The sequence below is a fragment of the Hyperoodon ampullatus genome (genome assembly GCF_949752795.1).
Source record: "Hyperoodon ampullatus genome assembly, chromosome: 19".
NCBI classification, from domain to species: Eukaryota; Metazoa; Chordata; class Mammalia; order Artiodactyla; family Ziphiidae; genus Hyperoodon; species Hyperoodon ampullatus.
Window position 1 is genome coordinate 13,058,282 of NC_136932.1, and position 25,414 is coordinate 13,083,695.

The 25,414-nt window shown below is 58.7% G+C and overlaps 1 protein-coding gene across 1 annotated transcript; it reads right to left on the reverse strand.

Moving 5' to 3' along the window:
• Positions 1-6,744: 6,744 nt before the first annotated feature.
• Positions 6,745-21,464, reverse strand: METRNL (meteorin like, glial cell differentiation regulator). The gene is made up of 4 exons (XM_079725123.1): positions 21,168-21,464; positions 15,714-16,099; positions 8,535-8,594; positions 6,745-7,546 (listed from the first exon to the last, which is right to left on the reverse strand). The coding sequence occupies exons 1-4, from the start codon at positions 21,326-21,328 to the stop codon at positions 7,224-7,226; spliced, it is 930 nt and encodes a 309-aa protein (XP_079581249.1). The 5' UTR covers positions 21,329-21,464; the 3' UTR covers positions 6,745-7,223.
• Between the last annotated feature and the right edge of the window lie 3,950 nt (positions 21,465-25,414).

The window sequence follows — 25,414 nt, forward strand, 5'->3', positions numbered from 1 at the left end:
CTTAACCACCTGCCATCTGGGGTGGAATCTCCAAGCAGGCAGGGCCCCTGGATTGTGCCTGCACACAGTAGGCCCTACTCAGCACTTGGCGGAATGAATGTCAGCTCACACTTCTGGGGTCTCACCAGCTCCCCTGGGGCCCCACCAGTTATGACCATACAAAGCAGCCTCACAGAAGGGCGGCCCTGGGGGAGGGGACAGCACCCAGACCTGCATGACCGATCCCACTGATTCCCTGTCACATGACGCCCAGAACCACTGCTTATGCAGAAAGCTGCCCCAAATCTTACTCTGCAGAAGGGAATGCTGACAGCCTGGCCAGGCCAGTTCCCACCACGCCGGCCTGAATTAAACAGTTTAATCAATTAGTGAGATGGACGCCTCTGTGTCAGCTGCAGCTCTAATGAGGGGCTCCCCGCCCCCACCCGTGGGACGCACTGGCCTTCTCCCTGGGCCCCTCAACAGGGCCGGACTCAGCCCTTGTCCTCCCCAGGCGGGTGCAGCCCCAGGAGCAGGTCTGGGAATCTGGCCCTGCAGCACCAGCTGGACACTCTGCCACACAGGGCCAGGCCCTCCCTGCAGCCAGCTTTCCTTCCAGAACCCAAGTGGCAGAGACAGGAAGGGCCAGGGGCAGGGGGTGGGTGGGTGGAGCGGCTTATGCAACCATCTCCACTTGTGGATGAGGACACAAAACTCCTGGGGACCCTGGACGTGGCCCAGTGGGACTGAGGTCACAGGGACAACGGGTGGGGAAGCCAGCACTCCCTCCCTCCCTCCCCAGCATTCCTCAGCCTTGAACACATGCACACCACAGAGAGACGCACAGACACACATGCAACCGCACGCACAGACCCCCAGGCTGCAATCTCCTTGCAGTTCCCTTCCCAGAGTGTCAGCACGGGACCAAGCACAGCACCACCTGCAGAGACTCAGGCCTGGAGCCTCCCCCTGATCTGTCCAGGTCAAGGCCCAGGGTCAGGGTCAGTGCGAGGGCACGTGTGTGAACACGTGTACGTGTGTGTGTGGGGCGCGTCTCTCTGTCTCTGCTTCCCACTCCCTCCCTGGAGTCCGCAGCATGAGTGGCTCTGGGCACTGACCACACCAGCTGCGTGTGTCCTTCTGACAATCGGACTGGACTTTTCCCAGCTGTTTGGAGATAGAGCTGCCCACCCCCTCGTGAAAATTAGAAAGTTGCTCATGTATTTACAATGGGGGGCGGGGCTGGATGTTTCAACGCCTGGCTTCAGTGAGCGGGAAAGGCCAGCGGGAAATAAAGCAAACCTCGGCCCAGCCTGACGTCCTCTGACTTCCTTCCTAAAAAGACAAGGGGCCACGTGTCGCTGGTGTAAATCTCTTCTCTTCTCGGGGTGCCGACACGTCCTGGGATGGAAGCCTGCCATGGGGGCCCACAAGCGGGCTGTCAGGGCTGTGTGCCCACCCGGCAGGGAGACCCTCACCCACACCATGGTCCACGGCCACCAGGCCCCGGGTGGCAAAGGAGGTGGCTTTAACATGCAGGACGATCTCCACTCTCCACGGCAAGGCTCCCACAGAAGGACACGGGAGCCCAAGCTCACACGTGCTGGCTGTGGACTCCACACCCCGACGCCCCCAGGACCGCCCGCGTCCACACATTGCCCTTCATCCACCGAGGTCCTGTCTGGTCTAAACAGTGGTCTGAACTGGTGGTCCCAACTGGGGGTCCAGCACTGACATACCCACGTCATGCTCAAAAGCACTGAGGGCCATGGGGGCCAGGGTGCAGGCTGCCTCGGCCTCCAGGAGCTGGGCGCAGACCCTGCAGTGAGAGTCCTCCCCCAGCCTCCTGGGCTGCGAGCATGCTGGACAGAGGAGCAAGGGGGCCCTTTCAGGGCAGGGAGCTGCCTTCCCACCCTGCTCTCCTACCCGTAATGCTGTGGGGAGGGCAAAGGACCGAGGGGCTGCCGGGAGGTGCCTTGGCAGCACTTGCAGCCCCTTGAAGAGTGAGAAAAGGCCGTCCATCCACTTCTGGGGGCAGGATGCAGTGTTTGGTGGGGAAAGCCCCAGGCCGGGCTCCCTACCGTAGGTTCCTACTAGAGCTTTCAGGGCATTACTAACCCCAAGCTCCGGTGTCCCCATCTCGGTGAGGGACCACCCCAGGGGCAAAGCCCGTTGAGGCCACGACAGGACCCCCGTGGGCCAGCGAGGACCCGGTGAGTCCAGGCCTGGCTCCCACCACAGCTGCACCTGCAGCTGCCCCAGTGAGGCAGTCCCAGCCCTTCTGAGCCCACCCTGTCATGCCACGTCTGTCTCAGCTGTGCAGGTGAGTGGAGCCCAAACACAGGGCAGGTGGAGCATCTTGGGGGTGACAGGTGAGGTACCGAATTCCAGCCACAAAAGAAGAGAAGCTGGGGAAGGTGGGGGGTCCACAGATCTGGGGTGTGTTCGGCAGACAGGAAAGAGCAACGGGGAAAAGGCCCAGCACCTCAGCATGGGCAGGACCCACGAGGGGCCACCCACAAGGAAGAGGGTCGCAGGGTGCTGGGCAGACAGGGGGCCGCAGGCAGGCCTTGTAGGAGGTCCCTGGGGCCAGGGGGGCCCATCCCGATTGGTGAACGCCAGAGGACCCTAGCCTCGATGTCAGGGTGACTCAGGACATGTGAGCCCAGGTGTGGGCGGTGCGTCCCAGCAGTGCTGGAACCACACCGTACACTCCTGGCAGTGAGCTCAAAGGCAGCAGGTTACAGTGTAGTGTCAGGTGGCAGAGAGAAGAGGGAAAACACCTGAGACAGGGGTGGCGAGCAGAGAGAGACAGAGACAGAGACAGAGGGAGAGACAGACCGAGAGACAGAGGGGGTGGGGGTGGGGAGAGAGCACGATCCCTCATACATCAGTGAGAAGAACCACAACTGCCCTGTGGTCTCCACCTGTACAGAATCACTTAACTCTGAGATTCAGATAAAAGTTATGAACCAGTTTTCTAAAACTGCAGGTAGACGCATAACACAGCATTCTACACACAACTTTAGGGGGAATTCACAAGCACCCAGGCCGCCCAGGCACCCTACCAAGTCCCCTTGACCCCAGGTAAGAAGGTACCTGGGTGGTTTGTCTCCTGTAGATGTTGTAACGAATTCCCACAAACTTACTGTGGCTTAAAAACAACACAAGTTTATCATCGCCTGGTTCTCAAGTGTCGGCGGGGCTGGTTCCCTCTGGAGGCCCTTCCTCTACCTCCATGGCCGGCACCGACTGTCAAGTCCCCACACTGCGTCTCTCTGGTTCTCTCTCTTCTGCCTTGTCTTCCTTACAAGGGTTCTTTTAAGGACCCCTGTGATGACACTAGGCCCACCAGAATAATCTCCCCATCTCATTAGCAATCCTAGTTCCATCTGTGGCTTTAACTCCCCTTTGCCATGTAAGGTAACATATTCACAGGCTCCAGGGATTCGGATGAGGACATCTTTGGGAGCCATTAGTCTGCCGTCCACAGTGAGATGACAGACAGGATATGGACCACATACGGGGAAACATGGCCCAGACGTCAGGGAGTTGAATGCCAATTGTTCCTCCAACACTTGAGTTGTTTTCTCAGTGCTGACAGGAGGCAGAAAGCAAGGGGAAAGGTCACTTGGTGCACCATCCCTGTCCCTGTCCCCCCACCCCTCCACCCCAGGGCCTTTGCATAGCCTGTTTTCTCCTCCCACATACCAGCTCCTGACTTCCTCAAGGGCTGGCTCAAACCCCACCTCGAACACCATGGTTAAAACTGCAGTTCAGCCACCCCCACCTGCCCACACTCTGCACCCCAGACCCGTCTCTGCCTTTCTTTTCCCTCTGGACTAGTCGCCACCTCAGTGTGATTCAGCATCCGTGGGTTTACATACTGACAGTCGTCCAGCTCCCCCCAGGGCAGGGTCCTGGTGCTGGAGCTGGAGGGAAAGCCCTGCGGGTACATCTGACTCAAGGTCCCTTTCTTGCGCAGCAAAGAGGAGGCTCACAGAGACGGGGCATGTGTCAGGCCAGCCAGTCTGGCCTGGGACATCCACCAGGGCCCTCGCCTGGGGCCAGCTGGCCACCAGAGGCTGGCACAGGGACACCTACATGCAGCAGTCTTGAGGTTCCCCTGGGTCCCAGCGGGTCACACGAGCGGGTGCTGGTCATGGCCAGCCCCTGGTGGCACATGGCCCCTACACCTGTGGTCCATCCTACCCCAGCTCCTCTGGACAGGTACCGTGGTGCTGGAAATGAGGTCTGGGGCATGATGAGCAGACCCCAGCTGGAGGCGGCAGGGTCAGCCTGACTCCCCAGGCAGTCGGGACCGGGGAGAGGTGAGTGGCCCCCTTGTATGGGGGTGCAGGGGCCTGAGCCCTCAGGGAGCCCAGACGAGCAGGAGGAGAGGGCCAGGGCCGGGGTCCCACGTATGTCTCTGGGACGGCACGGGATAGAGAGGAGAAGAAAGCACCCTCAGCACAGGGCAATCGTCAGGAAGCACAAGAGCTGCCCACAGATGCCATGACAGCCGAATGGCTCAGAAAGTGTTTCCTGATCTTGATGTCATTGGATGGGCCTGAACGAGCATGTCCAATGCTGCAGAGGCCAAGAGAATAAGGACACCCCTTAGGGCTTGCCAGGAGGAGGTGTTTCTGGGCGGTTCCAGGGCCTTGGCCAACCTGTGCAGGTTGCTCAGGATGGGAGGGAGTGGGCACAGAGGGTGCGGGTGTGGGGCACAGCTTAGCAGAAAGAAGGTGGGATCCGGGCACACTGGCCGGGACTCAGGGCTCCTACACGCCTCCCCTTCGACCTCTGGATGGAGCCACAGAGGAGGGCCGGCAGCTCCATCCGCACAGTGGCCGGGGCTGCCTGGAGCCAAGACAGAGGCACTGGGCCGAGACCACACGGCAGAGCTGCCAGTCAGCCAGAAGGACCCTCTGGAGACCCTCTGAGTGTCTGGCGTGGCCCCTCAGGGCTCCACGGTGTGTCAGAGAGTGGGCGGGGGCATGCAGGGGCCTCAGACCCCAAAGGGGGCTCTAGGCAGCAGGAAGGCACGGGTCGGACGGAGGTAGAGGTTCTGTGCCCCCTCAGAAATGGTGACCTTTCCAGCTGCTCCCCAACACCCAGTGGCCCTGGGCTGCTGCCGGTGCTCTGCTCGGCCAAGGAGAGGGAGCTCTGCGTGCCGGCACCAAGCACCCACCTGCAGGGCCAGACTCTCAGCACCAGACCCCACCCTCTCCCCACCGTGTCCGACAAGCCCTGCTCTTCCTCCAGACTCTCACCCAGAGACCTCCACCCCCAGGCGCTTCCTACAAAGCTTCAGCCTCACATGGAGGGAACGCTGCTGTCCACCGGACATCAGCACATGGGGTCAAGGTCCCGGATCCTCCTGAGGCAAATCCCCACGTCCCTGTACCGACATGAGGAGGAACACCAGCCCCGAAACCGGACAATCTGGTTCTGCAGCACCCGCGTGCCCAACCAGCCCAGAAAACCCAAAGCACAAACCCAGGAGCGGGTCAGCTCCTCCCCAACCATGGGCCTGGCCCGTCTATCGCTGTCACAGGCATCCTTTTGGCATAAAGCATCACAATCATTAGCCACAGTAGGACCTGTGCCTGTCACCAACCCTGTTGCTTCAGGTCATCACCCTGCTTCTTGTTGTGCAGGTACTGAGCACCTGCTTCTTGTTTGACCTGCAGGAGCCCACAGACCTGAGCCAGCGCACACCTGAGGCAGGGCATGCCAGAGTTGGTGCACACCTGAGCTGGTACATGCCTGAGCCAGGGCACATTTATGTCAGCTCACACCTGAGCCAGGGCACACCTGAGCCAGCATACAGCCCCTCCCCATGGTGTGCCTGAGTTTTCGGTGCAGTTGGCTCAGTGTTCACTGACTGGTGTCAGCCTCTCCCAGGTCTGTTCATCTCAGCAGCTGCTTGGGAGGAATCGCAGGCTCAGGTCTGATTACATGACACCCCAGCGACGCCTGTACTGGGATGAACAGTGTCTCCCAAAATTCCTATCTATCCAGGACCCGTGAATGTGAACTTATTTGGAAACGGGGTCCTTGCAGGTGTGATTAAGATGAGGTCTTACTGGATCACGGTGGGCCTCGATCCAGTGATTGGTGGTTGTGAGAGAGAGGAGGGAAATGTGGACGTGAGAGAGAGGAGGGAAATGTGGACAGAGACACTCAGAGGGAAGAAGGCCAAAGGATGGCAGAGACTGTGATGTGTCCACAGGCCGAGGACCAAGGACTGTTGGCAACACCAGAACCTGGAAGAGACAAGGAAGGGTCTCCACCTGGAGCTTTTGGAGGGGGCGTGGCCCTTGATTTTGGACTTCTGGTCTCCAGAACCATGAGAGAATAAGTGTCTGTTGTTTAAGCTCCTGGGTTGTGGTCATTTGTTTCGGCAGCTGCAGGACACTGACTCATCCTTGAGGATATGGGGCCCAGATCAGGCCCTGGGTAACTAGACACTTGCCCTGGGCTCAGGCCTCTGGGGGAAGCTGAGGTCGAAGGGCAAGATCTGGGTTAACAGGAAGGAGGAGGGCAGATGCTGAAGGGGATAGGGGTGGTCCACCAGGAACGCGGGGGGTACATCTGGTAGAGGCCGAGTGTGGGGGCAACAGCCTCACTTATAGGTGGGCCCAGTGTGAAAGGTCCCTAACGCCAGGGCCGTGGGGCTCCCTCAGAGAAGCCCTGACGTGGGCCCCTAGGTAAGTGCCACACACCACTGACCAGGGCCGAAGACAGACGCACCATTGATCCGTCAGAGGCTGGTCTTTATTCCCTGGAATGGAAACAGCCTGCAGCCCCAAAATGACCAATGGCCGGCAAAGTTCATTCTTTAAAAAGCAAAAACAAAATGAAAACACCATAGGTATTTGGCTCCATAAATTTCCATCATAAGAAAAACTTTGAATGGTACCCAAGCCTGGTGTCGGGTATCGGCTGTGGGCCACGGCCCCCACACTTCACCCAACACACCAGCCGAATGCAGTGACTGCAGATGCTCAGAAAACAGTACGAAACGGCACACGAAGGCATTTTACGACACAGGAGTTTGCTTCCTATGAACATTTCTTTTTTAAAAAAAATATAATAACTTAGTTGGCATGTTACAGCATCTCCAGTCAATCCGTCAGGGAGTCCTTGGCCAGAACCAGCGTGTACCTCCCCAGCCGGAGCGCCAGGCACCCACCCCAGTGTGCGTATCCATCGCTGTGGCAGCGGTCACCCAGCAGTCACTCTGTGCCTATCTCGCAGGGGTTCAGCCCCCTCTCCTCAGCGTCCCTGTACATCCTTTGGAAATCCTTGAAGCGCGGGGCGCAGCCGAGCCAGGCCTCCCCAAAGTGCATGTGGCCGGTGAAGAGAAACTCGCCGTGCCCAGGCCGGACGCCACACTCCAGCAGCGTGGAGACGCGCCCCCGCCAGCCGCCACCCTCGCCCTCTGGGGCCGGCCGGAAGACCCTGCTCTTCTGCCGGTAGAGCCGGCTCACGTGCAGGTGGATGGCTGACTCCTGCTGCGCTGGCTCATGGGTGACATCCTGGATGGAGCCTCGGACGACTGCAGAGGAAGGAGATGGGGTGGGGGGGGAGGTCAGTGGTCAGCGGGGTGCTCACCAAGCAGACAGCACGCACCAGCCTCTCACCCCCAGCAGCAGAACCGGGAGCTGACCCTGAACTCTGCCTTCCAGAAATTTTCATTAAAAACCACAATCCACACACAAGATGTTGCCTAGGGGTCTTCCCCGTCACTCACACCGTCGTGGGCAGAGATGCTTTTCTACCAAGGGCCGGCCACAGAAGTGGAGAAAAACAGAAGATATGAATCACGTTGTGCACCAAGTTTTCAAGTTAAAACAAGAAAAGTCACTGCAGTTAATACGCAAGATCTGCCGCGGTTCCATATCAAGATCAGACAGAAACGGTGAAGCTTACAGGGGAGGAAGGTGATGGGGCGGAGAAGGGCAGAGCAGGCACAAGTTCAGGGACACCGCCCGGCCCCAGATCCCCTCTGTGCAGGGCCAGCGAGAAGAAAGGGTTGTACTTCCACCACCCAACTGCCCTGGGAGCCTGGGGGGCTCAGAGCCAGGTCCCGCTGGGCCAGCTCCATCGAACTCACCCTGAATGCTGCCACCCTTAACTTGAGAGCGTTTGTGCCAACATCACAAGCAGGCAGCTGAGTCCCTGATCCTGACCCTGGCCCTACCAGGGCCTCCAACGCCTGCTGTGGTGCCTGCAGGGGACCTGGAGGCAGGCAGGGCACTGAGGAGAGGCTAGAGCCAGGACTTAGACTCACGCGCCAAGTAGGAAAATGCTCAGTATTACCTCGAATAGGAATTCCCACCTTAAATAGGAATTCCCAGCTCTCTCCCCGCCCTGCACACAGGTCCCTTCTCGGGCTGGGGTCACTCTAAAGAGCGGAAAGGAAGGCATTTTCCTGTGACTGCAATCAGTGATGGAAGGGGAGCCAAGCCCAGGGTCTTCAGCAGAGTCTCCTCCCCCCAGAGGGTTTAGTTCCCCCATGTGGCGGGAACCGCCAGCACACTCACCAAAGTCACTGGTACAGACAGCCAAGAGCACCTCAGTGTGGCTGCAAGGGCGGCACGGGGCTGTGGGGAGAGAATAGGGTCAGGCGGGGCCAGTGCATGAACATGGGACCCTCCCGCCCACAGCATGTAGACCACACGACATCTTATAAGTCCTCTGACGTCGGGAGCAACTGTCCAGGCCCCACACCTCTGAAACCAGGGTGCCAAGAGCAGGCGGGGCCTCGACCTCGGCTGCACAGATGGGGAGACATCTCCAGGGGCCCCAGTCTCACCTGGGCCACCTGCAATGGCGTGAAAAGGGAGGGAGAGTGCGGTTTTGCGTTCGATCACACTTAGCTCATTACTGTCGTCATGCCGGGCAAACAACCCCTGGGCTCATGTGTAAATGGCTCTTTGGCGCCAAAACCAACCCGAGCTGATCTGAGGCCACGTCCCTGACACCAGCCTGGCCGAGAGCTCACTCAGCCTCTGTGGCCAGGCCCCAAAATGCCAGGGCCTCCCACTCACATTGCCTGCCCCCACGGTCCCATCTGCCACCAGGATTCCACAGGGGTCAAGGCACTGCCCAGAAGGACCAGGTGACCCTGCTAAAGGCACTGGTGGGCATGAGGGACACGTCCACCTGCTTCAGCTGTGGGGGTCCTCGTCTAACCGACAGGACCAGGTGGTCACCTCCAAACACCTCCAGACACCTTTCACAGCAAGAACAGTTCACAGGATCCCCTCTGAGACTCCCCAGACCTGGGCGGGGGCTGATTACTCCAGACAAACCAGTCCTTCTTGGTGGACCTCTGCCCCCCGGTACAGCTCTCACCCCACCTTTCACCTACTGCCTCAGACTGGTGTAAGGCCTCCAGAAAGGCTGGGGGGAGACAGAAACCTCGAGGCTCTGGGGACTCCCCAGGACCATGGCACTCCTAACTCAGCGGTGGATTTGGGGAGACACAAGTTTATTATTTGGCTGATGTTGCACGTTTCCTCACCTATTTCTAGTTTCTAGGGTTGGGCCCAAATTCCCTAACAACAGAAATGTTAGGCGTGAACTCTCACTAGGACAAGTTGCCCTCTGCCTTTTCATGTTCTGAAGGCCCTGCGAAGTCCCCAGAATTGGCACCCACTGGGCCTGGATGAAGCTACAACTGTCAGCACGCCTGGCCAGCTGCCCTCGAAGCCCCTGAACCGGGCTGAGTTGTCACCTGCCCAGGGGCTGCAGTGACTCGGGGGCCCTCGAGGAGACAGGGAGATGCACAGGGAACAGGAGGGGCCTCCGGGACCTGGAATATGTATGGGGGCAACAGAGACCCTGGAGTCTCTGGTATCCTGGGACCCCTTGGGGATGGACATGAGCATCCAGAGCACCAGCCCTGAACATCCAGAGCACCAGCCCTCCCGTCCTGCCCCCAGGCGGGGGTAGATGTGCATGTCCCAGTCTAGTCCAGGGAGTGCATGACTCACGGGCGCTTCTGTTAAGTTATCAGGAAAAAGGAGAAGCCGCAGAACAAGAAGAGCCTGTTGGATGCCTCTGAAGCATCTGAGAGCACCGAGCACCTCCCTCCCCAGCTCCAAATCCGGAGCCTTCGGCCCACCTGTGGCTTTTTGTCACGAGTGTGGACCCCCAGCCTCAAGGCCTTTCTTAAAAGAGGGTGGCCCACTGGGGGCCCCCCACCTCTAACCCGCTGGGGGCCTGCTGCCCACGCTGGGCCTGACAGAGACCCCAGAGTGAGGAAAAGGGGGAGCACGGCCCTGCAGACATCGGGGAGGCTCACATCCCACAAGAGGCGGCGTTTTATTCCGGCCTGTGTGCCGAGGGGCCTGCGGCAGTGGGGAGACTTCCCATCCTGGCGGCTCCCCCAGTGCCCACCGGGTCAGAGGCCCCTGCCTGGGGCCTTGGAACCAGGCCATGCAAACTCCAAGCGTGGGTGAACGGGAGGCAAGGTCCGCACAAGCTTAGAAGCTGAGACGGGCCCAGGCCACAAACCGTGGTCAAAACCCAGGCCTGGGTGCGTATGATCACCAAGCCCTGAAGCCTCGAGCTCTCTGTGGGTTGTAGGCCCCGGGACCTCAGCTGACCGCTGGGGAGGAAGGTGGCGTGAGCTCGTCCTGGGCTCCCTGCCCTGACTCGCGCCCAGTCCCACACAGGATGTATGAGGAACCCGGTGGGCCTGGGGGCACGCGGTCAGCAGCCTGCCGACCCTCCCGCCCAAAGCTCCAGCGAGCTGGTGCCATTGACAGCTGAGCTAACAAAGCCCCCCCGCAAGACTCTCTTATGACTCTGAGCTTTATGAAGTGTAGGCACCTTTGTGGAGAATCCAGGCTGTGGACGCCAAGAGAAGCAATCTGGAAACAATTATTAATTGGAGTTAGACTCGTGGAGGCTGAGTGGAATGCGCTGGTTTCTGACACATCGAATCTTGTTTCCTTGTGGGGAAGATGGGGAGGGGGCAGCCCAGGGGCCGGGTGGAATTCTGGCCTGTGGTTCTTGGAAAGGGGAGGGCTGGGATGTGGACGTCAGGAAGTTTACTCTGGAACATGCATAAAATGAACTGAATAAAGTAGGAAAAAACAGGGTCAGGGAGGCCAGCCGGGGGCTGCAGCAGGGATGCAGGTGAGAGTGGCAGGTACAGGTGGGGAAGGCAGCACCCCTCTGTCAGGCCCTGGGTAGCCCGATGCCCAGGACAAGTTTGTAGATGGTGGGATGTTGGTCTGGCAGGTGAGACTGCCCAGGTAAGGATGACTGGGGTGGACACGATGTGTGAGACACCCTCTGGGGTCTTCAGTGCAGCCGCGACAGGTGGTGAACGAAGCATTTTAACAGGGAGGGGAGGAAAGGGAGCAACGTTGCCAGAATGTGAGCGGTATTCGCTGAGCAGAGAGCCTCCTCTGATCCATGACAACCCTGCACTCATCCCAACTCCAGGCCACAGGCTGACATCACCCCAGAGGACCCTGTGGGACCTGGCCGGGGCTGGTCGCCACCTGTGAAACCCCATCTCCCACGTGCGGGCACAGGGAACGCTTAGCCTCACCAGCTATCTCGCCCGCACCCACTCCCCTCCCTCCCTCTTCCTGGTGAGGAAGCCAGAGGAGTCACACCTTCCACCCCCAGAGTCCAGAGCTGGGTAAGATGAAAAGTAATTTTACAATGATTACAGGGGCTGGAAAAGCACTGGTGCAGGAATCTAAATGAATCTTAGGGGAAAAATTAATTAAGTTCTCTCCTTTACTGTTTCCAGGAAATAACGAAGTTTCTTTTCACTTCTGAACGTTGCTGTTTATGCCCCATGGCCCATCAAGGCTGCCCCTAAACTCTAAGGTGCCCAAGTGGGATCCCAGCAGGGGTCTGCACCTCCCAGGCCCCCCAAAGGGATCATTCGCCCCTGGCTCATCAACAGAGCAGTTTCAAAGGGGATGGCGAGATGAAGCACATCAGAAACTGTGGGACCCAGGCCACCCCATCTGGCGCCCACGAGCAGCGATGGGAGTCACTTCTGGGTCTTCACGGCCGGCACAGGGGCAAGTCCTCTTGCCCCCACTCCCCTCCGGCTGTGGGTCTAAAACACCACTGTTCCCCCTGCCACCTCACCTGCACACCGGGGGCCTGCTCTGGGTGGGCATCACACAGAGCCCAAACCCCAGAGCGTGGATGTGGCCAAGCCTGTGAGTCCCCGCTTCTCAGCCCCTAAGTAGTAAAAGAACATGCTGGACTCCAGAGCCCCTTTGAGCTGCCCCAGGAGAACCACAGAGACGGGGTCTGCATCTGTCCCCTAGAACCAGACCGAGTAACACCCCCGCCCTCCCTCTTTGGCCACCCTAACACATCCCCCAGCCCACTAGGCAATGGGGGTCCTGGTGGTGCCTGTTTCCCCAAGTGTGCTGGGACCCTGGGGAGGGTGGTTCAGACAGCCTGGCCAGGTCCACAGTGAGGCTTCAGCACACAGTCCAGGTGTGGCCTGGAGCTTCTTCCATTAGTGAGTTGCATCTGGCCGCTTGCCTGCCGTTTGTATCCTGCCAGATTTTTCCAGCACCACAGGAAGGAGTGCCGTGTTACTCAGGTGCCTGGCGAGGCCCTCGGAGGAGGGGGGAGGGCAGGGGAGCAGGTCCTCCCCTTCCTGCCACGTGGCAGCCAAATCCCGAGTCCCCGGGGGGCTGAAGTCCCACTGCCACCCGCCTGCCCCTCTGTATCTGCCTGCCTCTCCGTCCTGGCCTCTTCTTGGCGGCTGGTGAGTCCCAGTCCGTACAGGGAGGCCAATTATGCAACACGATGGACACGAGGCTGACATGCTCACCATAAACGCTCCCTGGGGAACCACCCAGAGCTGTGGCAGGTGAGCGAGGCTCACGCACACCTCTCCTTCGGGATCCCAGCCCACGGTGCCTCTTTAATTTCATGTCAGCACAAACTGGAACTCGTGATTCATCAGTGAGGGAGAAGGCTCATTCACCTCCCCAGCAGGTCAGGTCACGGGCATGTGCTCACCTCCACGGCACACACACTGGGGCTTTGGCTTCACTGGTGTCTCCCCGCTGCAGCCAGGGCCAGACAGGAGAGCGCTGCCATCTGAGAGCCTGCCTGGTCCAGGGGAGGTCACTGATGCCAGATGGCTGGCACCAGCATTCCACATTACGTACCCATTCCTTTGGCATTAAAAGCTTAGGGGCCCATCCCTGGGGAGAAGGGATGCACCGGCCTCCCTGATCCCTGCTGCCCTTGTCTCCTTCGGGACAGAGAAGTGCTGGGTCTGCAGCTCCCACACCCCAGGAGCCTTTTGCATCCTCATCTCAAGTTCTGACAGTCATTGTATCTGTGCTGCCCCAGGCCAGCGCCCCAGCCACTGGGCAGATGGACAATCACACCCCACCATCCCCAGGGTCTCCGGGATCCCTGTGAGCCCCAGATTTAAAGAGGCACCCCAGGGCCAGGCAGGCATATGTCTGGGAGATCAAGGGCACCCCAGCAGCCCAACGTCCAGCCACAGCCACGTGTCCTGTATGGCACCCCGGCCAGACGACCCACCCCATCACACGGGGCCTTCTCCCTGCGACCCCACGGGCCTCTCCCAAACCCACTCACTGCCCTAGCCTGGAAACGTAGACCTGGGATCTGGGGGAGCACAGACCCTGCCCCCAGGGAGGGGGAAAGAAACAAAGTCTCAGGTCCCTAGGGCTGAGCCACAGGCTCTGAGTCACCCCAGGCTGTGACTCCACTGTGGATTTTCCACCAGAGACTCTGGTCTGTGCCAACGGGAGCACTCAGGTGGCAGCACGAAAAGCACCTTATGCCGTGGCCTCCAAGAATCTGGTGGGAGCCTCACAGCAAAGTGGAATAAAGCTCCAGCGGGACACAGCATGTGACCAGCAGCCGAATGGCCTCAACCCATCAACATTTTAATCAGTAAAAGCAATGTTAGCAAGTTCCTAATATCTACCCCATCAGCCAACTATCACCATGGCCAGACACATCGAATTTGGTGACCGGGTTTTTCCAGATTTTGTTTTTACTGCAAGTTTATCTCTAGCGTCCCCCCACCACCCCCACCAACGAGCCGGGTGATCACTCGCTGGTGATCAAGATAAAGGCTGTTGTGGTTAAAGTTTTATTCAAGTCCTGGGGTTTATAGCAGCTTTCAGCATTCCTGATGGGGTCCTACCCAGGCAGGCACAGGGGCAGGGGGGAGGGGTCTTACCTGGGCAGTCACCCTGGGGGGGAGGGGTCCTACCTGGGGGGAGGGGTCCTACCTGGACAGTCAGACCGTGGTGGGGAGGGGTCCTACCTGGGCAGTCATACATTGAAGCTCTATAACAGACCAGTTTAGTTTGAGAGAGATTTAAGGTTTTGAAAACTCATCTGAGCCAAGAACACAGAACAATAAAATGTAGATTCCCACTCAGGAGAAAGTCTGCATTTCAAATCCTAGTAGGTCTGGTTTTTTCCAATGGAAGATTTTATTCACTAAAATGTGGAAATTATATTATTTTGGGGGGCTGGCCTAGCCCTCAAACCAGGTGTTTCCACCTCAGCACTGCTGACACTTGGGGATAAGTCACTCTTCGTGCTGGGGTGTCCTGTGCTGATGCCTGAGGCCAGGTCATTCTCTGTGGTGGGGCTGCCCTATGCACTATGGAGTGTGAGCAGCATCCCTGCCTCGCCTCCAACACTCGATGCCATAGCGCCCCCCACTGACCATCATCCTGGCCGGTCACCGCAGGAACAGCCTTCCTGGAACCTGCCCCCACGATTACCCAAACTCACACCTTCCCCTTGGGAGGCATCTTCCTACCAACTAGTTTGGGAATTGAAGCAGATGGTGCACCTGAGCCCCACTGACCCCCGCCCCATACGCTCGGACCCCACGAGGTCATCTGTGCCTTGGAGCAAGGGTTGCACCTGGCCTGGTTGTCCCTATCTATAAGACAGGACCCTGAGTTTTCCCTGTGTGAGAGCTCTTGGGGCCACACACTTCTCTCTGCCCACAGAACTTTCCAGAGACCAACACTGCCTTCCACACAGGGCCCTGCAAAGCTGTCTGCTGGCCTCAAAAAAAAAGGAAGGAAAATCTAAAGCCAACTCACCAGCCCTCGGCCACCCAGAGACTCCCTCCGGGACCTCACCTGAGGTTCCCAGATCATCACAGCCACTCAGCTGCCCTGCATGGCACGGTGCTGGTGCCCTCACCGACACCCACAGATAAAATGGCCTGTGAACCTGGGAATGGCTCACGATTCAGGACATCCCAGCTCTGCATGGCTCTGGAACGTAAATCAGACTCAACTTCCACCCAAAACTCAGTGTTTCAGGGACTGCAGCCGACGCCAAAAGCACTCGGCCAACTCGTGTGTCAGAAGAAATTCTGGGGCAGTTTGGATGGTAACAGCACCCATTTCAAATCACAGTCAAAATTGGTCCAGGGGAGAAGAGCATATTACGGGCCAGGACCGTATCACAGCTCTGCTCTGACCCGTGGCCATCGTCCCAAGTCCAAACTGCCCACAGCACTAACGGGGCACCTGCTCCCGGGAGGGCCCCTCGGCCGCCCTCAGGCAGACCTGCCAGGCCTGAAGCACGGACTCGAGCAGCATGTTCAGGGGCTGTGCTGAGGTGGGGGTGGGAGATGACCGGGGGGTCTGGGAGATGAGAGAGGACCCCTGAGGCCACCACCCAACCCTGGGCACCACACTCACCTGACAGGGTGTGCAGGTCTGGCCCCGCATGCCGGCTGGTCAGCTCGTACTGGAAGCCCGTGGTCCTCCTGCTGATGTCCTGCTGGGGCGTCGCCTCCACGAACAGGCCGCCCTGCTCGAAGCTGAAGCACGGGGCCTGGCCGGGCCCAAGGTCCCCGTCCCGCACCAGCAGTTTCAGTTCTCCAGTCTTTTCCAAATAAATATTGGCCCCCGACGAGCCCCTGAGGGGCTTGATGCACAGAGTCAGGTGCCGGGAGGGCGAGAAGGTGTTAGGCCGCAAGTTCACGATGAGCGCACCGGTCGGGTACATCCACTCGACAGTGCCCGCGGAGCAGCGCAGGTACACCTGCTCTACCTCCTTCCTGTGGGCCTCGTGCGTCAGTCCGCTGTGGAGGGGGAGATTCGTCAGCCGGGAGATGCCTGCTCGGGCGTCCGAGCACCCCTCACCCACAGGCAGGCTGGCACCGTCTCCACCCTGCGGCTCAGGGCCCATCTCCAGGGAGGGGTGGCCACATGGCCTCCCCCGCCCAGTTCCTTCCAGCGCACCGGCTCCGAGCACTCTGGTAAGTGTGGGAGTTTCTGGCTCCCAGACCCTCTCACCACCTGCACACTCTGTTGGCCTCTGAGCCCGTGTCCTTGGGAAACCCCTGAACAGGGGCAGTGATGGGGTGCCGTGGAGGTGAGAACTAAGGAAAAGACGGCTCTTCCAAAAAATAAACAGGGAAACACTAGTGGGACTTTGGCACCAACCCAAGTTCCAGATAACCAAATGAGGGCCAGGAAATGTTGGTAGATTCCCACTGAGTGTGAAGACCAAGGAGCAGATTCAAGTTACAGGAGGCACGCTGGAATGCAATGCACATATAATAAATAATGCACTCCAGGGAGCAGCTTTTAAACGAACTGGGAATGTTAGCAATTTGGGGGGGGGGGCGTGTAGGTTGTTGGCGAGTTTTGTCTTCAGGATCCCCGTTAGGCACTGTGTTTATATTTTCCTTAAGGTGATGATTTGACTGCTTTTTCATTCATTTGCAAACCTGAAGACCCTGCGTTGCCAATCGTATTTTTTTCAAAACAAACACAAATATCATCAAAGCAAGACACAAAAGTAAAGTAAAGGTCCTCCACAGGGAGACACGGGAAGGAATTGTGGAAAAGCAAAGGGAGGGGGACACAAAAGGTCCGCAGATAACCTGTCTTCCCGATGGGGACTGTTGGGGAGCCCAGTGGGTTTCACTCCTAATAAATAGCAAACAGGAAAAAATGGAGTGTGCTATGCTCTTGGGGAGGCAGGTCTTGAGTAAGTCATAACATTATGTTTTCGAGAAATTGAAACCATCAAAAACGTTCAAGTTTCCCCTACTCAAAACTGTAATGTAAATGTCAGCTTGTGGTAACGGTTACGTCATAAACACCAAGCAGCCCGGGAACTCAACGGTGACTTCAACTAAGTGTTTTATTACATGAAATTTGGTTCTGATCAGATCTCAGACAGGTTCACCCACATTCTTAGGATTTTTATGTGAAATAAACAATACTATATTCAGAGCCCTGGCCTGAGTGAGTTACCAGAAACCTTTTCTGCAGAGGAGAAAACACATAACATATGGTTTGCATTTACTGTTGGTGACTCATGCTCCGGGCCCCGAAAAGCCTCACTTTTCATACAACGGCCAGCTGCAGGCTAGGGATGCACAGTCACCCTGCAGACCACATCAGAAGGAGGTGTCAAGGAGGTGGACTCCCTCCTCACTCCACTCCCCACCCCCAAGGCCCTGGGTCGTGAGCAGCCTGGCCTCAGACGCCTAGCAGGGCTGCACACACAGAACAGACTTACAAATTACAGTCACATAAAACTCACACAAGCTCATCTGACACATAGGAGGGGATGGGCATAATTATAGTGCTGGGTGACAAAATTAGACTAAATGGTGTGTGGTTGCCACAGATGACTATAATCAGCTCTGCTCTTATGCAGCCAAACAAACTTTATCACAGTGTCCCTCCTCTCCTGGCTCCAGCCTTGAGGGGCAGCTGGACACTTGCGCCATGCCCAGGCACCAATCCTCAACTCTCTCTCCCACAAACACCACCCCTTCCAAGGCTTCGCTTCCCTCTTGGTGGGAGGAGGGGGACCTAGGGGTTGAGGGAGTGGAGAACCCACACCAGAAGCTGTGGGTACCTCTCACGAGGTTGCCTTAACCCCAACAGTGGAGGGTGAAATGGGGAGGCCCACCCTCCACCCGCGTCTTGGCAGGAGCAGAGGGGGCCCTCGTGGGGACAGATGGCCAGCCCACGCTGCCCAGGGGGAGGCGGACCCGAGGCTGGGGGCTGCCATCCACCAGCCTGCGTACATGACCACGTGCATCCATTTACTCACAAGTCACTCGCCTAAAAGAGGACTAGGAACAAAACGACAGTGGACACATGAGAAATAAAGCGCCCATCACTTCACCCTCTAACAGGTCCAGCCCGTCCCCGGAGCCTGCCCGGGCCCTGCTCGGCCTCTCCTCTCTCATTCTGCTAAAACGTCAGGACCAACAAGACTCTCACTAAGCACCCAACACAGGAGTGTCCACACTCTCATCAGAGCAAGAGCTCCATTCAGACAGACATCTGCTCAGCAAAGGTGCTGGAGATGCAAAAACACACCACAGCAGTAATGGTCACTGATGATGGTATGTTACACTTTTCACATGACATGCAAGTGACATCCTAACTAAGAAAAATGAAATAACTGCTTTCTGATGTTATGACAAAGCTACAGGATGCAGAAAAAAACTGTGGTTCTATTCAACCTTAGGAAACTGAGAAGACTGATTTGATCTTGGATTATTTAAACTGAATTAATGCATTAAAAAAGAGTCGGCAAGTGTCACCCCCCCCCCCAGGAGGACACACCTGTGAAGCACCTTTATGGGAAAGATGGCATATTCCAAGTCACTATGGGGACTGTCTGACAGGGTCAGTGTGGTGGCAGCAGAGCCCACACCACTCACAACCACAGCCTGGCTCAAACCCTGAGTCACCAGAAGGAAGTGATGGTCTCTTTTTGACTAAAGTCAGGAAGAGCTTCTGATCAAGGGCGAAACCAACAGGCTCTCCTGCCTGGAGTTACTTTTCATTTCCCCACCTTGCAGGAGAGATAGCCCAGGTGTGACATAACCGGCAATGCCCAGCCCATCGCAGTAGGAAAGTTCACGGTCCACCTTTATGACCAGGGCCTAATAAAGCTAGGGCACGTCCTGCCCCTGCACAGGGAGAGGGATTTCAAAACCTTCTACTTAATTGCTTGGCAACACCCAGAAACACATTAGGCCTGTCAAATGTGAGTGGCCAGTGTCATAAAAAACAACTCCCTTCCTATCAGGGGATCAGAATCCACCCCATGGCACATCAGGGCTTGCACCACCCTGTGCTGTCTTTAGAACAGCTCATAAAAATTCGTAAGTGCTATAGAGTCAGCAGGCAAACCAGCACACCAGAGTAAGAATCTGTCAGCTGATTTGTGAAAAAAAAAATGATAACTGGGGGCAGCAATTACAATGCAAGGGGGGCTTATGCTCCAGGAATGTGACCTGGCCCTGTCTCTGCTCCAGATCCCGCCCACAGCTCCTACAGCCACTGCAGCCGCCCTTGGCCGGGTTCTGCCTTTGGGTTGAGTGGAGGACACTGGAGGGTGTCCAAGTCCAGGGGTCCATTAGCAATGATGGAGGGAGAGGGGCCGCAGGTAAGTGGCCCTTCTTCTCCAGGTAGATAAGAAGATGCACAGGAACAGGAAGGTGAAGGGATTCCTCTACCCACTGCAAACACCTGCGTGGTCCAGGAGCAGGTTGGCCCCCTAACCAGTCCTCGCTCACAGCTCCCTCTGGGCTCCAGGGGAGGCATCCTCTTCCAGGCACATGGTCCTCCAAGGATGTGAAGAGGATGTCAGCTCCTCCTCTGGAAACTCAAGCTCACAGGGTGGGACTGGGTTTCTGTTTTTGATCTGCTGAAGCAGGACACCCCAAGGCCTCAGTTTGGGGATGCACTGATTCATCCAGCAGAGGCTGCAAAGCAGGGAGTTTAATTACCAGCGAGGGGGAGAGGGCAGCCCCAGAAGAGTGTGTCAGAGTCAGAGGCTCCCCGCCAGCTCTGTGCTGGCGCCAGCATTCTCCAGGCCAACCCTCCCCCAGAGCTCCGATCTGCCACTCAGGGCTCCAGTCTCAGCTCTACCACCACTGCTGTGGTGTGAGCTGGGAGAACTTCTGCAGCAGGGAGGGCGGGCAACACCAGCCCAAGCTCAGGAGCCCAGGACCTTCACTCTAGGAGGCTGGGAAGTGGAGAGAAGGGAGCAGGGTAATTGCCAGTTTCCACAGAGAACTGGGTCTGTACGTATCCAAGAGGACCAGCAACTGCCCTGCTGACGCAGAACCCAGCACAGTGGCACAACCCTTACCTTCTCGGAAAAAAACTGTCTTCACTCAAAATAACCCCGTGACACCCCACAGCATGAGGTGTCTGCCAGCGGGAGTCTTCCCATCAGAAGTCAGGGACTTAGGGGCCCTGCACGGTGGGACACAGGGACACACCCAGATCTAAGGGCAGCCCCGGCCCATAGCGTTTTCAGAGAAGAAGACGCCAGTATCTCCCTCTGCGAACTCCTGAATCCGCAACTGCCGAAGCCCAAGCAGTCTTCTCCGACAGCGAGGTGCCTGGCTCGGGGCCGGCGCCCTGGCGGACGGAGGTTCTCTGCGCCCTCACCCCCACCCCCGCCCACGCTTGTGACTTGCCTGTCACACTGCAGTTTTTAAAAAAAGTCCTCGGCTGCCTGCCTTGGCAGAGGGCGTGAAGGGGGGTCGCAGAGCCCAGCGCGCGCTGCCAAGGGCGGCCTGACCTTCACGGGCCGTGGCGGGGGGCTCCGCCAGGCCCCGAACTCGCCCCGCGCAAGGTGCCCGCCCGCTGGTCTCCGCCCGCACCGACGTGGTCGGTGCGCGGTTAGCACCAGGGCCCCCGCTCCGACCACCGGAGTAGCCGCTCCCTCCTGCGGACCCGTCCGTCCCTTCCCGCTCGGCCCTGAGCGCAGGCCCAGCTCCTCCCGGCCCGGGGCGCGCAACTCCTCGCCGAGGGCAGAGCCCGGGAAGGGCCAGAAGGCCGACCCCCGCCTGCCCACAGTGAGGAGCCGCGGGGTCCGGGCCGCGGCTCTCGGGGAACCAAGTGGGGAGCGGCGCGGTCCGGCGCGGGGCGAACGGGCTGCTGGAGTCGACTGACACCACCGCGCTGCAGGCGCGCCTCCCCCTGGGCGTCCGCCGGGCCAGGGGACCGGGACGCCGCGGGCTCTTTTGTTCTAAAACCGGGGGCGGGGGAGGGAGGGGACGGCACTCAGCCTGGAGAGCGGGCCCCCGAGCCCCCGCGCGCTCGGCCCGCGGGGAGGGGAGTGGACCCAAGGGCTGGGGTCGCGCCGCGCGAACTCACCTCCCCTTCCAGCTGCACAAGTCGCTCGAGTACTGCGCGCCCGCGCCGCCCAGCAACACGGCCAGCAGCAGCAGCAGCGGTGGCGGCCCAGGGCCCGGGGCGGGGGGCCTCGGCCACAGCTGCCCCGTGCGCCCCCCGGCCGCCCGCGCCGCGTCCCGCATGCTCTGGCTCCGGCTCGGCCGCCGGCCCCGCGTCCGCGCCCACCGAGCAGACCCTCGACCCGGCGCTGCCAAGCGGCCGGGCTTTGAGTCCAGGCGGTCAGGTCGCGCGCCCCTCGCGCCCCCAGGGCGGCTGCCCGCCCATCCCCGCCGGAGCCGGGGCCGCCCGAGCCCCTGGAGCCGCTGGAGCCGGGCGCGGACCTCCGCGCCCGCCGCCGCCGCCGCCTAAGCCTCTGAAGTCTGCAAGTCCGCGGTCCTGGTCGCTGCTCAGCTGGGGGGCGGTGCCCGCCCGGCCGCTCCGCCCCCGCGCGCCGGAACTCCGCCCAGTGCGCCTGTGCCCCGCGCCCAGGGAGCCCGGCAGGACGCGGCGGACACCGGAGTCAGCGGCGTGGCGGGGACACTAAGCGCTGGGGGGCGTGTGGCCCGAGGGTGGGACAGGCTAGGACGCCGCGGAGAGGAGAGGGCCGCTTGAGGGACTTGGAGAAGGGTCCGGGAGAGAAGAGCCAGGCTGGAAAGTGAAGTTTCGAGCGGGAGGGGGACGGGCAGCAACGCGTCCCCAGCCTGTACGATGCGGGGGCGGGGTAGAAACCCGAGACCCCAAGTACGTGCAGACCCAAGCCGGGCGCCTGGCCAGCAGGTCCGTCCAGCAGTGGTGGTGCTGTGGCCCCATCGTGCAGACTGAGTCTGCAATGGCCTCTGGGCTGTAGCAGGGGCACCTGGCCATGCCACTGCTGTGTGACCAGCCTGAGGCCCTCAGAGATGTTCCTGGCACCCACCCTCCACAGGATTTGAGTGTGCTTTGCGGAAGTTCAGACTCTGCCCCGTTCTGCGGCCCATGGGGGAGGGGAGGACCAACTGTGGCTGGTGATGTGGCTGACTCACTGTTGAGTGTGCGGTGGACCCTGGAACACCCATTCCACAGAAAGGCTCTGAATTTGCCTGTCGAGGCCACCGCTCCTGTGTATCACTGCTGTGCTCCCTGCTGGTCCCCACCGTCCCTGCTCCAGAGTTAGTCTGGTACCCGATTCACCAGCTTTGCTCTTGATTCTTCGTGGTGGGGACCCAATTGTGCATTGTAGGATTTTAGCAGCATTTTGGCAGTGGCCGTCCCCCCAGCCCCAGGCTTGGCAACCTGAACTGTCCCCAGATACTGCCAAATGCCCCCTGGGTGCCGTATTTCCCTCTGAGGTCCCTGTTCTAGTGGGACCCAGCCTGGTGAGTGCAGCGTGATGAGAGCGGCTGCCTTCACCAGGTGGTCACTGGGGCCCCCAGGTACCTGACATCCAGTGGGGGAGACAGGGGAACAGAGGCAGCCCAGAGGACACTGGCCTCTGGAAGGATGATAAGGGTCTGCCAGGCGGAGGGAGGGAGCCGTGGCACTCCAGGCAGCCACCCCTGGGATCACAAAAGCAGGTTTTTCTGCTTCCTCAGACTCTGGTGTTGGTCTGAGTGAGCTCCGGAGCCTGAAACAACATCAAATGGTGGAGAAATCTGACCTTGTTTTAGCATTTCTTTTCCAGGCAAGATATATTTCAGGAGGAATTTCGAGTGACCTGCAGGGGAGGGGAGTGACTTCCTGTGCCTATTATTTTCATGTTGCACCCTTTCATCTGGTTAGAGGTTTGGAAGTCTAATTTGGTTGTAGGGATGGAATCATCACCCTCTAGAGAAGCCAGAGTCTGCAGGTCCAAAACAGATGGGGCTGAGAGACAGCTGCCCTCAGGAGTGCTGGGGCAACAGTGGGGGCATCGCTCCACCTTGAAGGGGGTTACAACTGAAGAATCTGTTAGGGCAGCCCTGGAACTGAGCAGGTCAACCCACCCTGCCAAAGCCTGGAGCAAAGACCCTGCCTGGTCAAAAACAGTGATGTCATCCCAAGACCCAAAGTCAGCTTTGAGGCTGGAGGACTACACACGTGCATTCTGGGCTTGGGGGCCTGCTGCACCCCCTCACCACACCCCTGTTGCTGCAGGTACCAGGGTGCAGAACTGCTCTGAGAAGTGAGCCAAGTGAAACTGCCACCCAGGCCGCTGGGGAGAGGGGCCTACTCGTTGGAATCTGGAAGCTGCAACCACCTCTGTGCCCGCCGAGCCTGTGTGCACAGCAGCACTTCTCACCCAGGGCACTGCAGGTGATAAAGAAATGCTTTATAAGCAGCCTGGCTGGGCGCATCCACCCCAGAAGGGCCCTGTGGCTGGTCAGGGTCCAGGTCTTCACACAGAGGAAGAGGCGGGGCAGCTTTAGGGCCCTTTCACATTACAAATGCGGAGTCAGTGCTACCAGCCTGAGTGACCTGCTCAGGGTTTAAGAATCCTCTAGGGACCGCTGGACCAAAGGGGAGAGCCGTCTCTGGGGCGACACGGAGCTCGTTCCCATCCCAGGCTCAGCGCTGTGACCTAGAAGGCTGCCAAACCACCTCTGCCCAGGTCCATTTCCCTAAAACAGGCTCAGCACGATGGTGCATGCAGGACTGACAGAGCAACGACACAGGAGCAAACGCTGCAGTCTTCACTTAATAATATGTCGGTATTGGCTCATTGATTATAGCACCTGTGCACACTCATTGGCGATGCCAGTAAGAGAGGAATCTGGGGCAAGGGAGGGACTACATAGGAACCCTCTCTACTACCTGCTCAGTTTTCTGTAAACCTAAAAAATTAAGACTATTAATTAAAAAACAAAAGTTCTGGCAGTCTTCTTGGAAGAATCTGATAGGATCTTGGGAGCATCAGACCTAAGTCTCTGTGACAGGCCCTGACTTCTGGAGACACAGGTGCCTCTGGATTCCTGGAGGGTCCCTGAAGCAGGAATTTCCAGATTTCCCTCCTCCTGACAAGCACCAGCCTCAGGGTGCGGCCGCAAGAGCAGCAGAACTGGTTCCTCATATCGGCACTCAGCTCTGGGCCTCCTGGCACCTCTTCGCCCAGCAAGGTGGGGCTGATGAGCCCTCCTGGCCATGCAAAGCCACTTCCTGGTGCTCATGGTGTCAGCTCTTGGGGGCGGGGGCATATGATGTTTGGGGCTGAGGAAGCAGGATGAGGTGGGTCATGTGTGTCTGAGGCCACCCAGTGACCGCCTGCCCCGCTTCACGCCCTAGGGCCTGGCAGGACAGAGAAACCCTGCAGGATCCCAGGCAGTCAGAGAACCTTAGGGTGTGTTAGTCCATGGATGGCTGGGGGGGGGGGCACTTCCTAGTGAGCCTTTCTACCAGTTAAACCCAGGAAGGGGCCAAAGCAGTGCCCCCACCCATAGTGGTAAAGGAGACGGGCGTCATGGTGTCCGAGAGAAGCTGGGCACCTCCCAGCATTCACAGTCCCCCCAACACCAGAATGCCCACTGGAAGGCAGGGTGCAGGACCAGACCCACTGGGGTCAGATGGCAAAGCTGCCTGTCCCCACACCTGGGTGACAGCCCCACCATCCTGCCCGAGTACCTTCCACAGCCCCAGGAAGCCAGAGGAATGGGGCACAGGCGGCAGAGGGACAGGGCTCAGCGATGACAGAGGCCACACAGCACAACTCAGCGTACCCTTGAGGTGCACACTCTGGGCCTCGCCTCTGCTGCGTATGGTGGGGCAGTGATGCAGGCGCTTCCCACAGAGCTGCCTGCCCCACCCCATAGGTCCATGCAGAGCACGTAGTGAGGGAGTCTGTGGCCCAGACTCAGGTCAGTATCAACCTTCACTTGTGATCTGTTCATTCACTCAAGAAATGTTTCCCTGATGCCTCCTGGTCACGTCTCTGGGAGGAGTTCCAGGGGTGCAGCCCCTGACTGGGGCCAGCCCGAGAGGCAGCAGTGGTGGCCTTCAGTGAGACCATGACCCATGGTTACAGCCGGACAACTGCAGCTCCCAAGCGTGCAGCAGGTGACCATGCTGCCGTCTCTCCAGTCGTTCTTTTTTTTTTTTTTCTTTTAACATCTTTATTGGAGTATAATTGCTTTACCATGTTGTGTTAGTTTCTGCTGTATAACAAAGTAAATCAGTTATATGTATACATATATCCGCATATCCCCTCCCTCTTGCGTCTCCCTCCCCCCCTCCCTATCCCACCCCTCTAGGTGGTCACAAAGCACCGAGCTGATCAGCTG

Excerpts from the sequence above, each read along its gene's own strand:
- METRNL (XM_079725123.1), bottom strand. The coding sequence starts at position 21,328 with ATGCGGGACGCGGCGCGGGCGGCCGGGGGGCGCACGGGGCAGCTGTGG. Across the intron at positions 8,595-15,713 it reads AGACCTGCACACCCTGTCAG|CCCCGTGCCGCCCTTGCAGC; the intron begins GTGAGTGTGGTG and ends CTCTCCCCACAG. Across the intron at positions 7,547-8,534 it reads TGTCTGTACCAGTGACTTTG|TCGTCCGAGGCTCCATCCAG; the intron begins GTGAGTGTGCTG and ends CTTCCTCTGCAG.